Source organism: Balaenoptera borealis (assembly GCF_965194805.1).
Source record: "Balaenoptera borealis genome assembly, chromosome: 13".
NCBI classification, from domain to species: domain Eukaryota; kingdom Metazoa; phylum Chordata; class Mammalia; order Artiodactyla; family Balaenopteridae; genus Balaenoptera; species Balaenoptera borealis.
Window position 1 is genome coordinate 104,719,375 of NC_138870.1, and position 17,126 is coordinate 104,736,500.

General features: G+C 54.0%; 1 protein-coding gene across 4 annotated transcripts in view; it reads left to right on the forward strand.

Moving 5' to 3' along the window:
* The window catches only part of TAFA5 (TAFA chemokine like family member 5), a 221,415-nt gene that overhangs the window by 170,979 nt on the left and 33,310 nt on the right, over positions 1-17,126 (forward strand). The window contains exon 4 of one of the 4 annotated variants that reach the window (XM_082351461.1): positions 11,814-15,510. The exons of the other annotated variants lie outside the window; for them this stretch is intronic. Coding sequence (XP_082207587.1) covers positions 11,814-11,924 — 111 coding nt within the window. The 3' untranslated portion in view covers positions 11,925-15,510. Of the gene's footprint in view, positions 1-11,813; positions 15,511-17,126 lie in introns of those variants that run through there. 4 annotated transcript variants of the gene reach the window in all.

The window sequence follows — 17,126 nt, forward strand, 5'->3', positions numbered from 1 at the left end:
ACATGCTCCGTCTGCCACGTGCGGTGCTTCTGTGTTAAAGATGCTCCACAGTGGCTGCTATAATGCACACCTCCTAGACCAGACAGACCAGCTGATTGAATCTGTCTCTCAAATGAACAGTTAAGTCCCACGTTTTAATTCTGTGCCACATGGACACACCACTGTGGGGGGCGAGGGGTATTCTGGGGGGTGTCTGTACAATCTACTCCAGGACCTCGGATGTCATGGAAATTCATGACAACAAAAGCGCTTTCCCAGGAGCTGCCTCTGATCACCTTTGCCCCTGGAAGTCCAAATTCTGCCCAGGCCCAGGTGTCCTGGACCTGGGAGTGCGCAGCAGGGAGGTGTGGACGGGCACCCGGGGGGCTCCCTTAGGCCCCGGAGGGACGGAGGCGTGCCCAGCTCTGCCCGAAGCCTGGAGGCCTGCGGCTCTCACCCCTGCCTCGCTCATCGTGTCGTGAACTGGCCGTGCTGGGGCCGGACAGCCCGGTACTTAGGCCGGCGTGCGCCGCGCACACTGACCCACGTGGCATCCAGGCCCAGGCGGCTCTTGCTGTCGCTCATCCATGCCGAGCGTCCGTCCTCCACGTGGCTGGTCCAGGATTGAAGAGCCAGCCCGGTACGGGGCAGGGGATGAGGAGGGTGCAGTGCCTCTTCTGGTTGTCCGTTCTCACTGCCCCAGGGACGGCCGGCCTCATCCAGGCTGCCCCCGCAGACCCAGCGCCGCCCCACCCAGGAAGCTTGGAGCTTCAGGAGGGAGCAGTCCTAGGTCCTACCTGGAGGCCTCTGCGTTCCCGGATTCAAAATGTACTACCCGAGGGCCTCGCGTGTGTCCGGTGTGAGCCTCTCCCACCGAGATTCCTGAGAAAGACTGGCCGGGGCCTTCTGTCCAAGGAGTTCTCCCAGCACGTCGCCCATGCTTCAGCCAGGGTCCTTGTGCCAGGTACCCACCCAGGGCTGGACACGCAGAAGGAGGAGACTCGGGGGCCCCGAGCACTGGACCCCTCACGCTGGGGCTCAGGTTCTCGAAGGGCAGTCAGGGGGCACTTCGCAGGTGCTTGTGCCAGGCTCCCAGGTGTAACGAACAGAATACACGCTTCCCACTTCTGGCCCCTGGAAACCCCTGGACGTGGCGGGGACGTGCGGGGAGTGAACGGAAGAGGAGGCAACAGCAAAGCCAAACGGGAGAGGCAGCTGCACTTGGCAGGTCACAGGGAGCTGAACCCCAGGGGAGCAGCAGGGTCACGCTCAGACCCCAGGACTCAGGAGTCGGGGCACAGGCCCCCTGCGTGTGGAGTGGAGGCAGAGCTGACACGGGGCCGGTGGAAAGGCCGCAGGAGGGCTCCCAGGTCCTCCCTACCCAGATCGTGGCTGGGGCCCCCTGTGTGCCCTGCAGGAGCCTGGAGCCCCCAGAGGCTCACGCCGGGGAGGAATCACACCTGCACAACTCTGGACCCCATAAAGCCAACGCCAAGTGTGGGGGAGCTTCCTGAAAACCCGGAGATGGAGAGAAACCCAAGTCCCAAGATGTGAGACCCACCCACTCCCAGAGGGTGCAGTCAGGACAGGGGGGGTTCTTTACCGAGAAACTTAGGCTCTGAGCTTCCCACGGCTGCTGTAACAAGTGACCACACGCTGGGTGACTTCCAGCAACAAAAATCACCCCCTCGCAGTGTGGAGGCCAGAGGTCCAAGATCAAGGGGTCAGTGCGGCCGCGCTCCCTCTGCATCCTTGGGGAGGGTCCTTCCTGCCTCTTTCTGCCTCTGGGGTTTGCCTGCCGTCCTGGGGGCTCCTGGGCTGTGGCTGCGTCCCGCCAGGCTCGGCCTCCGGCTTCCTCCCTGGGCATCTGAACTTCCCTCTTTCCTCTTACGGAGATGCCAGCATCTCATTTAGAGCCCGCCCTACATGAGGGATGATTTCATCTCAAGGTCCTTAACTAATTGCATCTTCAAAGACCCAATTCCGAAGAAGGTCATAGTCTGAGGTTTCGGGTGGACAAGAATTTGGGGGGGGGATATCCCGCTAGCCTACCAACCAAGCCTGATGCAGAACCTGGGCGCTGTGACCTGGGGTCTGAGGCCCCTCTGTGAAGCCCCCCATCCCCCCGCCAGGCTTCTAGCATCAGGATCCTCGTCTGGTGGGAGGAGAGATGACAAACAAACACAAACCTAAGGAAAGGGGTTAGGAGCTTGGAGGGGACAGAACAGCGGAGGCAGCAGAGAGGAGGCGGCACAGACGCAGAGACGCACGGCGAGCCCACCAGGCTCGCTGGCCAAGGTCACTTTCACCCCCAGCTCCCACCCAGAGTCGGGTGCTGCTTGTCACACGGCAGTAGCTTCCTTGAAGGAAGACTTATTTCAAGAGCTGTAAGAAGACAAGAAAGCGCTTCTGGAAATTACACACGTGCACACACACGTGATGTGTGTATATGTCTTCGCAGACTTAATACATACCTGTATGAGTATGTGTGTGTGTAACAGAATTTGTTACAACTCCAGCTAATGTTTGGGACATAAAACTGTGGAAATCTCAAAAAGCCAGGAACAGAATTTTTTTAAAAAAGTAGGAAGTAGGAAAGGAAAAGAAAAAGCAGATTAGAAGATCGATTCAGGAGGTCTAAAGAATATAAGATCCAAAAATAGAGACCAATGAAGAAGGAATTATCAAAGACATATTTTCTAAAGAAATTCCCAGGACTCAAAGCCCGGGTTTCCTGTGTGCAAGGACTCACCACGGGCCAGAAATGAATGAAGAAAGACCCATCCTGAGGCGTATCAGCATGAAATTTCAGGCCACTGGAGATGAAAACAACATTGTAAAACCTCAGAGGGAAAAAATAGGTCACATACAAAGGCTCAGACATCAGAGTGTATCTGGCTTCTCAGCTGAAGCGCTCCAAGCCAGAAAACAGCAGCCCTGGCCCTTCAGAGTTGGGATGCGTTGGAATTCAACGCCAGCCCAACAGTCCATGGGGGTAGGGGTCCACCAGTCTAAAATCAGTAACTGGGACGGTCCTCCCGGGGTCAGGCAGCCGTGGCCCTGCCCCCGCTCTGGGCGCCCCATCCTCAGGAGGCTGTGCATGAGGTGGTCCAGGGGGATGAGGATGAAGTGAGCCCGGGAAGCCGAGCGGCCCCCAGTGCAGCCCCCGGCACAGCCCCCCGTGGCAACACGGGCTCCGAAGAGGGCTCCGAAGAGGGAGGGGCAGCGAGGGGCTCCTGACGGATGCTCCCCGGAAGTTGTGGGTAAACCCCAAATGCAGAGGAGTCAGGCAGTGGGATACCCTGAAGCTCCCCCAGGAAGACAAAAAGGGAACTCATCCCAGGATACTACAGGGAAGGTGTGGGAGCCTTGGGTCTGATGCAGCCATGCGGGTGTATCAAGATCGGACGCCCTGGCACCTGTTGGGCACTGCGGCTGCCCTCGGGGACGTCTGGCCACTCGCGCGATGGACACGCACCCTTCCTCGCAGAGCTCCCGTGGGTCATCGGTACCACTTCCCAGGGAGCTGACCGCTGAGCTGACCTAGCCGGAAGTCAGGACCTGTCTACGGCCAGCTCCCCAGGCGCCGGCCCTTACGAGTTCAGGGGCCGAGGCGTCACCAGCAGTGTGCGAGGCGGGACCCAGGGGCCGTACGAGGTGTGAGTGCATCCTGAGCGGCTTCTGAGTGACTCTCGAGGCACCGGGATGGGCTTGGGCGTGGAGTTCAGGTCACTCTCTGAGGCCGGGCGGGGCTGCAGGTGAGATGCTGAGGTCTCAGCAGGAACGGAGGGACCCTGACGTGTCTGCAGTACCAGGGAGGGGACACGGCTGCACACGGCGGGTGCAGGGGCGTGAGGAGAGGCGGGGTTCATGAGGACTGGTGACCCCGGCCTGACCCCTCCTGGCCCACACACAGCAGGCCAGGGCCACATCCAGGTCGGAAGGACCAGGGACCCGCTGAGGACAAAGGGGAGCCACGTGGCAGGCCCCCGGCATCCGTGTGGAGGCAGTTTGTGTGCGTCCCCAAGCAGGGCGGGTAGGGGCTGTGGTCCTGGAGGGGAGGTCGGAGGTGTCCTGGTGGGTGAGATCCGCTGCTGGGTGGCCAGCACCGCGTGGCCGATGAAGGGGGGGGTGCGGCTTAGGTCCGGCGGGGCCCACTGTGCGCCCTTTGCCCCCTTCCCAGCCTCACCAGGGAGCCCATGCTTTCTCTTTCTCCCAGAGCTTGGCCCGGCCGGCTCTGGGTTCCCCTCTGCTCTGCAGGGTGCCCCCTGACCCTGCCAGGCTCCCTCCCAGGCCTGCGGTCACCCAGGGGCTCCTGCAGCCTTTCTGATGCTCTGCGGTGTCTGGGGTGACACGCCCCCACTTTGCTGTCCCTCGTGGGAGTCCTTCTGTCTCTCTCTGGGAACGTGGCTCCTTCCACGGCCAAGATGGCAGGGCCTCCTCCCCCAGGGCCAGCACTTCGGGGGGCCTTTGGTGCGGTTTGTCACTCCCCCGACCGGCATCCTCCAGGCCTCACTCCCGTCACAGCGGAAGGCCTTCCCTCCTCCACCAAATGGCCGTCCATCCACTTTTGGCTCCGGCCGGCCCTCCTCTGGGCCCCGGGAACCGTGGGCTCCGGCCCCAGTGTGGAGGAACACACGCTCAGTCCATTTCATGACCCAGGGCTTCGGGGGTCCCCAGCCTCCTTGCCGGGTGTGAGTTCCCACAGACAGGACTATCCCGACACCGGGTGGGGGGAAGGCCAGGGCTCCTTGGGGACAGTTGGAGGGTGTTTGGTTCCTCTCTGCTCCCAAACGAAGGAGCCATCCCAGCAATCAGAAGGGTTTATTACAGACCCTTACCACTTCTTGTTCTGAAAACCAACAAAAGAAAACTGATTCTGAGCCGGGATGAGGTGGTGTGCGGCCCTAGTGATCAGAGGCCACGGCCGGCTGCCTTCTGGCCGGTCTTTCCTGTTTCCTTTGGGAAGAGGAGATGGACAGTCCTGAGGACCTGCTGGGATCTCCTGCCCTGAGAGGGTCCACGGGGTCCGTGCTTCCGGCCGCTGCCCAGGCCTTTCCCGTCCGACAGATGACGCCCAGTGGGACCCTGGCGGGAGGCTGCAGGAATGGCCCAGGGCGAGGCCACAGCCTCCTGTCATCTGCTAAGCTCTCCGCCCGGCGGGGAGCAACAGGGGCTCAGCCCAGTCCTTCTCTCCAGGGAGAGTCCTTGACTTACGTGGTCCCTCCTGGTTCTGGGTGCCGGCTCTGCGCTGGGTATCTGGCTCGGGGCCACGTCTGCCCCTTGAGGGGAGCGGAGGGACAGAGAAGGAGCTGGCCGAACTGTGAGGTCTGGGGCTGAGTCGCCCCCCAGGCAGAGCATGGAGGCTGCCGTCTGTCTTCTGGAATTTGATCGGATGGTGTTTATGGCGGGTTTTGCTGGAGCTCACTCGGTGCTCGGAGCCTGAACTGGGGGCAGAGAGCAGGGCCCTGGAGCCCAGGGCTGAGCTCAGCAGGAGGGCTGGGGAGAGGAAAAGCCTGGAAGGAGCACTGTGGGTGGGAGGACCGCCCCCTCTCACCGCTGAAGGGAGCTGAGGTGGGTGGACCCCAACCCACGCCAGCCCCTCCGTTGTCTTCCAAGGACCACCCGGGAGGGAGCTGGATGATCTGTGTCCACGACGTCCTCCCAAGGGCGAGAGGCTTTTGTGCAGGAGGTTCTACGGGTGGAGGAATCCCCGGATGGTGGGTCCTCCTCCAGGAGAAACTCGGTACCTGCCACTCACCGATTCTTCCTCACACACAATGAAAAATACCCCGTCATGACGCTGATCCCTGTCTGCAATCCATGTTGTGTTCTTTTGAATCACTGCTATTCATCACGGCGGTAATAGCTGGACATTTTAATAGGTTCTGTGTGTAAACACAGACGTAGATGGCCGGCCTGGCACCAACGCATCGCGAGCACTGACATTCTTCATTTTCTCGGCAGAAGTGAGCCTGGAAACAAAAAACGGGTTTGACCAAACCCACAGTATTTCCATTGGCACTTTTGGCCAGTTTCGTTATAGGAGGCCTGACACACGGACAGCTGTTTACAGTAATTGTGCTGCATGAGTCTCGATTTTCCTTAAAGCAGTTGTTCTTTGAATCATTTTAAATGGCAAGGGTTGAAACAGGAGGAAAGGGGTCCAGTGGAGAAAGCCAGTGGGCACTGGACGGGCCACCACGGTGGGGTCGGGCGTTCCTGACACCACAGAAGTGACAGGCAGCCTGCCAAGAGGACCAGGTCAGGGTAAGGGTCAGGGTCAGGGTCAGCTGAGTTCTGACCTGCTTTTCCGTACCTAGGGGTGGCCTTCCCCTTGGCCCTGCACGGGCAGCTGGGTCACATGATTAGTACATCAGTATTGCCAGCTCCCCCTTCCCTCCGCTTCCCCCTGCTTCCCTGCCCTCCATCCTTTTTGGCTCCATGTGGGATGCTGGGATACAGGGATGAAACACTCATGGCCTCCAGACCTGAGGGAGGCAGCGGGCATGCCTTCAGAGTCCCTGGAGGGGCCGCTTTGGGGGCTGCAAGGATGGCTATTACTTAACACATGAGGTCAAGAAGTTGCTGACCAAATAGAAGAGAATGCTTTCTGCAGGACCTGGGTGAGGGGGATGCTGGCCAGGTACCCAAGTCCTACAGCTCAGCCTGATGGGGGTGCCTGGGATCCAAGTATTCCAAATAGTCCCAGATCTCAGCAATCCTAAGGGAAGCCTGGGGCCCCACCTTCGATGGGGTATGTGTCCCCACAGGGGAACCCTCAGAGGACACCATTGTTGATCCAGACAGCCGTTCTAGAGCGAGCAGACATTGCTACCACCATGCTGTCCATTTCAGCCAGCCCGCCATGCCGGCCAGGGCTGTCCGGGGCCTGCCACCTCCCCCCGGCCCTGTGCCACGGCCAGGAGCGCCCCTGTGGTCCTGCAGGCATGCAGTGTGTTCTCATCGTGTCAACGTGAGCCTTCACTAAGGATGTGCAAAGTTCAGAGTCATCCCCGGTTTCCAGCAGAGCTGTTTGAATTGATGCTATTTGCTGAGTCCACGTTTCATGAACTAATTGGGCAGAACTACTGGCAAAGCTGTTGAAAACACGGTTTTGTCCTGTTGGTTTACTATGTCCTTGTAATCTTACACATGACACTTCATTACCTAGAGATTTATTTTTTCATGAAAGACAAAGGTAAATCTGATCCTGCTTAACTGTACTGTGAAAAGGCAGATCGTATATTTGAGACGGAAGTTAAGTCAGCATGAGCACGGCAGAAATCGTCAGGGCAGTGATGTTCTTCCTAACCCAGCGCGGTTCTGGCTCTGACTCAGAACAACGGGCCCCTGGCATCTCTCCACCCACCCAGGCCTGCCCCTCACGCCCCAGGGTCTGGTCACCCAAACCTCTCTCTGTGGTTGTGTCTTGCTGCTCGGCCCTCTTGCTGCGGTCCGGGTGTGACCCACGGTCCCCAGCCCAGCCCCTCCGCCCACAGAGCAGCTCTGATGGCTTCTGGGCGCTACAGAGGGTGTGAAATACGGCATTTGGCGTAGACATTTGTTAAAGATCAGTCTTGAAAAATGAAATAGAAGGATTTGTGTCTCAATCTAAATCACTTTAAATGTCAACTCCCCATTAAACTGAGATATACCCGGTGATGTAAGTGCCGGGATGGTACCAAGGCCGGCACTGTCATCTCTGCAGTTCTGCCCCTGGGTCCCCTCCTCCCCCAACCGGAGCGTCACCTCAGGCTCACCTGGACCTGTGTGGGATCGCACCTCCCCACACTGTCCTGTTCTGTCAAGCCTTGTTCTCTGGGGCTGCTGCCCGGACGGGCCGCCCCCTGCCCCCCGCCGCCCCCCCCCCCCGCCTGCAGGCTTGACAGGTGTAATGCACACTTGGGTGGCTGGCCTTGAGGGAGTCACTTTCACCTCTCAGAGCCTCAGTTTCTTCATCTGTGGAAGGGGTAAGCGTGACCCCAGGCTGACCTCACAGGTCCTTGGGGTTTGGGGAAAGGGAAATAGTGGATGAGAAGCATTTCTAAAACCCCAGGGGAGTCTCTGTAGGTGAAAGGCTGGTGATTTTCCTCCTGTGGCACCTTCCAGAATATTCTGGAGTGCTCATGTTCCCAATGGCTGCATCAGAATGAAGCCACACCCTCTCTCCCTCCTGAGACCCTCCTGCCCTTCTGGTCTTTGGTGCCTTGTAGCAGGGATGCCCAGGCCCCGGGGGTGTCTCTCCACTCTGCGTGTCTGGGCTGCATCTGGCCTTGTGCAGTCATGGCCGCGTGGCTTCAGGGTTTCACAGGACAGATGGGCGTGTGATGGACGAGGAACAGACAAGTGGAGAACTGCATTTTCCCTCTTCCCCGTGACCTTTGCCATCCATGCCACAAGGATGGCACGCTTCCCGGACCTTTGGAGGAGAGAGGAAGAGTCTGGTCCTCATGCCAAGCCTGTGGGGAAGTGGCCGTGGCTTTCTGGGTTGCTATGGTGACAGACCCATCGCACTGGCTGAACAGCCTCTGCCCAGCTTCCGGTTTCAAAAGATTTTGAAAATAAGGGCAACTGGCAATAGCATCATGCCTTGGAGAAAAGGGAAGTGTGCACTGAGGTCAGGTGAAGCCCCGCTGGGGGCTTTGCCAGAGTGGACGGTAGAAACCTTAGGATGCCCCTGCTTTTTTATCCTCTGAGCCCCTGCTCTGACTGAGGCCTCCTGTGATGCACAAAGAGCCCAGGGCCTCCTCCTGGTGCCTGGACCTAACCTTCAGACCTAGAGACACCTGCGGTGGTCAGAAAACCAACAGGCAGAGGTGGAGCCTCCCTGCACCGCGGTTCCCCCTTCACTCTGTGAATACGCGGCTCTAGCAGGACCAGGAAAAGATGCCAGCGCAGAGGTGAGCTCCACTGGAAGGGGCAGAGTTAGCAGGAAGAGCCTCTCACCTGGGGCAGGAGAAGCCAGATGACGGGCTCACCAAGGCCATGTTGTCCCCCCCTCAGTCTTCCGTTCTCAAAACTCTGCAGCTCAGACAGAAAACCTGACCTCCCCGGTGGGATCAGACCCCACTGGGGGCTGCCTTTTGGGTCCCATGAAGATCGAGGGTCTCTGCACATCACCCCAAACTTCTGGGCCAGCCTGGGTAAGGCGGAGCCTCCCACAGCCCCTGGAACTGAGAGGAAGGATGCAGACTCCTTCCCCCTGAGCTTGCTGGCTCGTTCCTGGCCGAGATTGGCCTCTGCCTGTTTAAAAGGGAATAAAAAAAGCATCACAGCCAAAATATAAGCAGGAGCCTGTGAAAGAATGCACACTCTCTATGGAAAGGAACACTTTCTGAAGACCTAAAGACAGGGTTAGCTCTGGAACTAACCCCCGCAGTAAACGTGAGTCTTCTGGTCAGTGTCTGCTTGTTGGCATCAAAGAGATAAAAGAGGCTGTGACCTCTGTGACCCAAGAGCAAGAAGCCTGAAGGAAGGGCAGCCTGGGATGAAATGTAGGCAAACGTCCAGAGTTTTGCAGGGCCAAATAGAGGCTGAACTCAATGGGACCCAAAACATCAGAGTGGATTGAGATGTGTACAGAAGCTGCAGATAATGGACGTGTAACTGCAGAGAATCAACACAGGGATGTGAACCAATCTTAAACCAAGAGGCAGTTCATAGGAGACCCAGGAAATGAAGCCAAAGAGAGAGAAGTTATACGTACAGAAGACAGAGGACAGAAATCCAACCTGGGAAAGTGGACACCGCGGCGGGGAGCCACGTGGTGAGAACAAAGAATAACCATGTTAAGATGAAAAGAGAGAGTTGCCAAGAAGCTTTCCTGAGCCAGGGAAAACCCCCAATTAAAGCAGAATAAAAGCATTCGGGACCCAAGCATCCATGGCAATATCTGTGAATTGGAAGAGTGAAGGAAAACTCTCTAATCATCCAGCTTGTATTGGAGAAAAAAATTAAGGCAGGAGGACAAGTCCATAGACTTCTGAAGGCACAGACAAGCTGCTTCTGAACCCAGGAGACCCAGAACCAGAGTGAAGGACAGAACCATCCCCAGGGATTTGTCAAAAAATACTTTTACTTGTGAGTTCAGTCCTATTTCTGGTTGTTGTTTTGGACACAGGAAGTGAACGGGATGGCTTTAAATTTGCAAGGATTTAGAAAGTGTACCACCCACATACCTTTCCTGAAAGAGTCAATGAAAGATGCCCTGGAGCCAATCAAAGAAATACGAATGAGTGGCTGATGACCTCGGAAAGGTCATAGGTCATATGTAAGAAGATCAGTGGTGACTAGATACCAATTAACTACATGGAGCTTAGATATAAATTATTCCTGTAACTGTGGTTATACAGTTGAACACAAAATTGGCAACACTATTATTTAATGTACTCTGTATGTTGTGAAGAATATTTTTGTATAAACTGATTTGTAACTTCTGGTTAAATTGACAACAGCTGCAGGGGGGCAGCTGCAGATGAAGAAAAGAGTCACTTAATGTCTCTTCATGGAAAGAAGGAACTTACATCACTAGGGAAATGGCTTAATCATTAAAAGTGCATTTGATTAACATAAAGGCCACCACTAACAGAAACAAGAACATGATTTCTCCTAAACTACAATGGAAGAAAAAGCGAGTAAAACTGTGTGTAAGGAAATGAACCATGAAAGGAGCAGAACCAGAAATCAGTGTGGAGCATGCTGATCAAGACAGAAATGCAGCCTCAATGGTGACAATAAATGTAAATGGGTTAACCTTCTCTTCTAAAGGGCAGAGACTATCAAATCAGGTTTTTTAAATAGTCAAATATGTGTTGCCTTCTAAGGGCACTCCTACAAACAAACTATAAAGTTTAAAAGCAAATAGTAAACAAAGATACTAGGCAAATGAAATGGAAAGGAAATCAGTAGGTAAAGTGATTAAATTGGAACAATATGGTGGCATATATTGATACATTTAAGATGTGTATATAATTATTGACACATACTGATCCATTACAGTTCAAACCAGTAGAAGTACCACAGAAACATTTATGTACTGATTAGGATAAGTTTACAGGAAGCAAACCCAAGTACAAATAAACAAATTGATCAGAAACACAATTTTTAGTTGGAATTTAAACAGCTCTTAAATCTGTGTTAAGGTCAAGTAAACACCACTGATAACAACAATAAAAAGAACCAGGGTATAGATCTTTTGAAAAATGAAATTACCAAGGTTGAATTTGCAGCAACATAGTGAACATTATAACATTCAAATAGGCTGCTTATAATTTTCTATTATTTATGAAATTTATAAAAATATCCATAATCCAGGTTACTAATTAAACCTAAGAGGAGGCATGTGCCAACTTTCTTTTCCAACCACAATGCGACATATTTAAAACTATACCCAAAATAATAACCTTAACCCTAGCAACCAGGACCTTCCTGTAGTTTGTTGGTTGAAGGATGAAATAAAACATGTAGACTCACCCATGAGTCACATGCAGGTGTGAGGTCAGTCTTTCCACCTCCGTTCCCGGGCAAAGCAATTGTGATCTGCTTAACTCAGAACACATGACCTTGCTCTCTGTGCCTCCGTCTCCACATCTATAAAATGGACAAAATGCTATTCCCCGCTTCCTAGGGCTGCTGTAAGGTTGACGGAGTTAGAATGTTAACACCATCATGTAGGCCAGCACTTACTGGACGATACAGTGTACACATCTGAGTGACCATTAAATCTCATTTAAAATGTGACGAGAATAAGATAGTGCACCTGTGGGTACAGGGAAGGATGGACTCGTCGGTATACTTCTGTCTTAAATAACTTTATTATTTAACTCAGAAAGAACGAAAATGAAGAACCCAAGCTATGGAAAAAGCCACCTTCAAAAAGATTGGAGAAAACATGTAAAAATGAAAAAGAAATATTAATGATTTTTTTAAAGGCATGGAATTAATCGTTGCATCTCTGGCAAAACTATAAAAATGCATTTTTACTTCTGTCATGTGTAGATTTTTTTTATGTTAGAAAATAGTTCTGAAAGGAAGAAGGGAAAATCAGCCTGCATTGGGGCCTCAAATTATTCAAGAGTGCATACATAGCTAGCCCACTGATCACTACGTATGGAAATTTGATTAAAGATATGATTTTCTGGGGAAGGGGGATTACCAAAAATAAAGGCGGAGAAAAATGTAAATATTCTCCAGTAAAATTCCAGACGGAGATGTTTTATCTGGCATGTTCTTGAAAGCATTCAGTGTACAGGTGTCTCTTCCCCGCCAACTGGAAAATGTGGAAAATTACCCGGTTCATTTTAGGAACTAGTGAAACCCTGATGCTGGAAAGGTCCTCAAAATTAGAAAAATACCCAGAAAGTCATGTTGTTCAATAAAGACTTTTGAGTCTGTTCTGTGGGCTGGGAGCCCTGCCAGGCACAGAAATCCTTCAGCAAAGTGCCCCGAGGCCCTCCAGGACCTGGCATTGTTTTCAGGATGCAGATAAATCTCTGGGGTTCCTGCCCCTGGTGGGAGTAGTGATTGGGATATATGTCTCCTGCACCTGCATAAAATAACAGCAGACTGATTTCTGCAGTCCTTTAAAAGAACCCCCAAAAAAGGCCACCACACAGTAGCTCTACGTAAGAAGTGTAAATACACTTTAATATTTCAGAATCAGGTTGAACGAAAAGCCCTATAAGGAGATCAAATAAAAAGTGTGTTCTGATTCAGAAGATGCTGAAAAAGGCACCAGGCAGACCCTGTATTTATTCCTCAGAAAAATATCAAAAGAACGATGGTCACAGACCTCCAGGCTAACCTGGAAGAGAAGGTGGGCCCTCCCTGGAACCCAGGGTCCCCCCGAAACCAAAGCTGCCATTGCACTGAAGATGGACCCCGCCCTGTCCATACCGGGGCTGAGGCCCAGGCTGGCTGTCATGAGGCTAGCCTGCAGTCACCCGGGAACTTGTTACTTTTTGGAAGTTCTGGCAAATGAACTCACATAACTATTTGATATGAAAAAATGCAATCATTATTACTTACAGAAGGTAAATAAACAGGTATTTCCAAAACTCTGGAGAATCACCTGAAATGCCTTGAAAACTAATTAGAGAATTTATTAAATTGGACCAGTTATGAACATAGAAGTTTCTCTACTTGTGTTCAACTGTAAGCTTTCATAGACACAAACAAGCTCTGGTCTAGATCAGAGGTCAGATGACTACCGCCTGCTCACCAAATCTGGCCCCCCACCTATTTTTTAAATAAAGTTTTATTGGCACACAGCCTTGCTTATTCACTCACATATTGTCTAGGCATACATTCACACTGCAATGGCAGAGCTGAGTCTTTGCAGAAAGACTTTTATGGCCCGCAAAGCTGAAAATATACACTACCCGGCCCTTGGTAGCACAAGTTTGCCAACCCCAGACTAGATTAATAAAGGCTTATCAACCCTGAGGGCCAGGGCATGGAGTCAGCGGTAGCTTGAACACAAGTGTCATTTAGGAGGTGAAAACGGGAGGTGAAATTTGTAGGCAGCTTTAAGGAAGAAACATGCCCGCTGGCATATGGAAGAGAGACTGGACAAAAGCCTGTGTGTTCTCACCTCCAAGCAAGTATGTGTAATGATTCAATTACAATAAATAAGTGAAATAAAAGAAAGAGAGTGGGGAGAGCTCTGTTAATAGCAGGAGAAAACATAAAATAACTCGGAGTTAACTTTGGTAAGAAAAGGCACCTATGAAGATAATGGCAAAACCTCCCCATGGGAGACTTAAAACGACTTGAATAAATGAATAGAAAGATGATGTCACATACTTTGATAAAGTGAGGGATTGTCTAAATGTTATGAGGTTGTCTATTCTTTCAAATTTGATGTTTAGATTTAATACAGTTTCAATCAAATCTCCAGTGAGTTTTTCTGGAACATTACAAAATGATTTCACATTTTATATCGGGTGGGACTCATCCACGGTGTGTAGGAAGGCTTTGGGACATGCCCCAGTGTCCACCTCCTGCTGGGGATGGACAAGGGGGTAAGAGAGCTTTGTGAGCAGCTCAGCAGTGGGTGATGCAGCCGCTGCTTGCTTCTGCCCCTCACCCCCCTCCTGAGTTAACAGCGGACCCTGTCTGGCAAAGTCCCCAGGATACAATTAAAACCGGAGAAGATGTTGGCTCTTCTGCTGCTCTTTCTGACCCATGAACCAGACCACGTGGTCCTGCGATGAACCTGGATGTTGGTGAGCACGGGCTGGGGGTACAGTGCGGAAGGGGCAGCCCCCAACAGCAGATGCTGGGAAAACCGGCTTCATACTTGGGGGAAATTCAACTTGCATCCCTACCTCACACCATGTTCCAAATTAAATTCCCTAGGGATTACAGACTAAAATACAACACATGAAACTATGCGATGGTTAAGGACAAGTCCGGGTGGACATTTGAGTTCAGGGGGAGGAAGGATGCTGAAACGGTCCATCAGCCTGAAAATAGTAAGAATCAGTGATGATCGCAGACACTCGCCTATGCTGTTCTGAGCACCTGCACAGGTTGTCCTGCTCAGGTTGATGGCCACCGTGGGCCGTGCACTGTTACCACCCCATTTTACAGATGAGGGCACTGAGGCCTTCTGCGGGCCACCCAGTGACCGAGAGACCCACGCTAGGCCCGCCTTCAAGGGGCAGCCCTGCCTTGCCTTGATATCCCAAACTTCTGAAAGTCCAGCTCACCTTCCCGAGAACAGAGGCAGACGGCAAGGTGGGCGTCGGGGGACCCGCCCGGCAGGAGCTGGTTTCTAACCCCGGGGCTGGGGGCAGCAGGCAGACGAAAAGGCACACAGCCCAGGGGTGGAAAGTTCCTAAAACATGAAGCGGGGACAAAGTGTGACGAGCGATTCTCCGTCAGGTATCAGCAGCTGAAACACGAATGGGTGCTTCTCCTCAGGACTCACTGTGGTGGGTGTTAATGTCCTTTAACTTCACTTTGAGGCCTCGTGAAGGATGCTGGTTATAAGCATGTGAATTTGCCAGTCTTTCTGGAAAGTGCTGGGCAGTGTGTCATCAGGAGAATCAGAAATGCATGTTTCAGACCCTTTGGAAAACAGTCTGGCATTTGCTCAAAAAGTGAGACACGGAGCTACCGCGTGACTCAGGATCCCTCTCCTGGGGGAACTCCCGGGATGGGATGGGGGTGTCACTGCTGGTGAGTGTAGTTTGGGGGGATAGAAGTGCTCTAAGTTGACTGTGGTGATGGTTGCACAGCTCTGAATAGAGCAAAACCACTGACTTGACCCTGTAGAAGGGCACATACATGGTCTGGGCTGGGAGCTATCCCTCCGTGAAGCCGCTATTAGCAGATGGATGTGGATGGATATTTGAGCAAGAAAGGGTTTGTCCTCGGCCTGGTCTTGGGACTCCTCTGACTGACAGCGGCCTGGCGGGGCCACCGCCCCCTCTGCCGACGTGTGGCACCGTGAGGAGCCTGCCTGGGCCCAGCAGGTGACATCCCGAGCCCCTGAAAGTGGACACAGGGGGCAGCGCGGGGAAGGGGTTTGACGCTGAGCTCCTCGGGCACGCGGGGCCTCCCTCGCCGCTGTGGACGGCCAGGTGTCGGGGAGAGCGTGTCTGATGGCACCTCTGAGGACACACCTCCACCCCCCACCCCAACCCCGTCGTCGCCAGGCATCGCCTGTGAACTTGGGCCGGTGGGTCGGCCGCGAGCTGCGGTGGCCGAGGCCATCATCCTCCGATGTCGGCCGGGCTCTAGTTGCTGGGGTTGGCGGAGGGGGTGGATGGGACGTCAAAGGCTGGCTCTGCCAGGAGACAAAGCAGACAGGGATCCGAGGCCGGCCTGCACTTATCCACACTCCCTTTAGAAAAGCCGCCTGGCGAGCCGGCCGTTCCCAGGGCCGCTGAGCCCGTGGGGAGGTCGAGGGCAGCCCCCTGCAGAGCTGGAGGTGGCCTGCGCTGAGGCTGGCCCGCCACGGAGACGTGACCCTGGCAGCGTCAAGGTCATGAGTGGAGCTGGACTGGACCAAGTGTGAACCGTGAGGGGAACGGGCTGGTCTCAGCCTGGGGGCCCGTCCAGTGGAGGCACCTCCCCGCGGGAGCTGGGCAACACCCGGACCGGACAGGGTGCTGCAGGGATGCCGCCCTCCCTCGGGCCGAGTGGGGCTCTCAGCCGCTTCCCTCACCCGGGACTCGGGCACCCACCCGCCTTTGGGTAGATGGAGCTGGAGGCCCCTATGCGGGGCTGGGGCCCGGGAGCCTGGCTCGGGGTGGGTGAATTTTTTGTGCTGCTGCGCATTTGGTGACGGAGAGCCTTTGCCATCTCACAGCTCGGCAGTCAGACATCCAGCACCGCGTGGCCGGGGTCTCGGCCCAGGTCCCACAGGGCAGAAACCCAGGTGTGGGCCGGGCTGCGTCTCACCTGAGGCTCCGGGAAAGAGCCTCGCCCAGGTTCACTCGGCTGATGGCAGAATTCAGGTCCCTGATGCTATAGGGCTGAGGCCCGTTTGCTTTCGGCTGTCCTTGGAGGTCGCTCGCCGTCCCTGGAGGTCACCTCACTCCTCGCCAGGCCCTGCCCTGACCCCGGGTGGTGGGTGGGTTCTGAGGGTGGCCTGTGGCCTCTGTCCCTGGTGTCACCTCGTGGCTGTGCTGCATTTCATTAGCGTGGCTCCCCTGGTGGGGTCCCCCCTGACATTCTTGCATTGGCACCACCTCTGAGTTCTGCTTGCATTTTTAGAAAGTGGAGTAAGAACTTGTAGGTACTTAGGAGATGGTGTGAATGCAGAGTCCTTCCAGGCCTGGAGAGTCGTCTGTCTCTGCATCCTTTATCTCATCTTGCTTGCCCATCCTCACATGGCGTGTGGTTTATTTCCATAATCTTGCTAGCTGCCCTGTGCGGTGTGGGCATGCTGCTCGGCCACAAACCCACGGCTGCTCGAGGGGGGCCCTGGGCTGTGTAGGGTGTTTTCCTGAGAGAAGGAGTCCTGGGCTGCAGCGGGGCTTTGCAGTACCTAGCGGATGCCCTCAGTAAACCTCCATTCTCAGTGAAATCCTATTACAAGCATCATCACTTTATTTAGGTCTAGGAGACCAGTATCCCTTTATTTGTTCAGAGGCCTTATAAACCCAGAGGAGCCTAGACAAAGCATCGTCAGG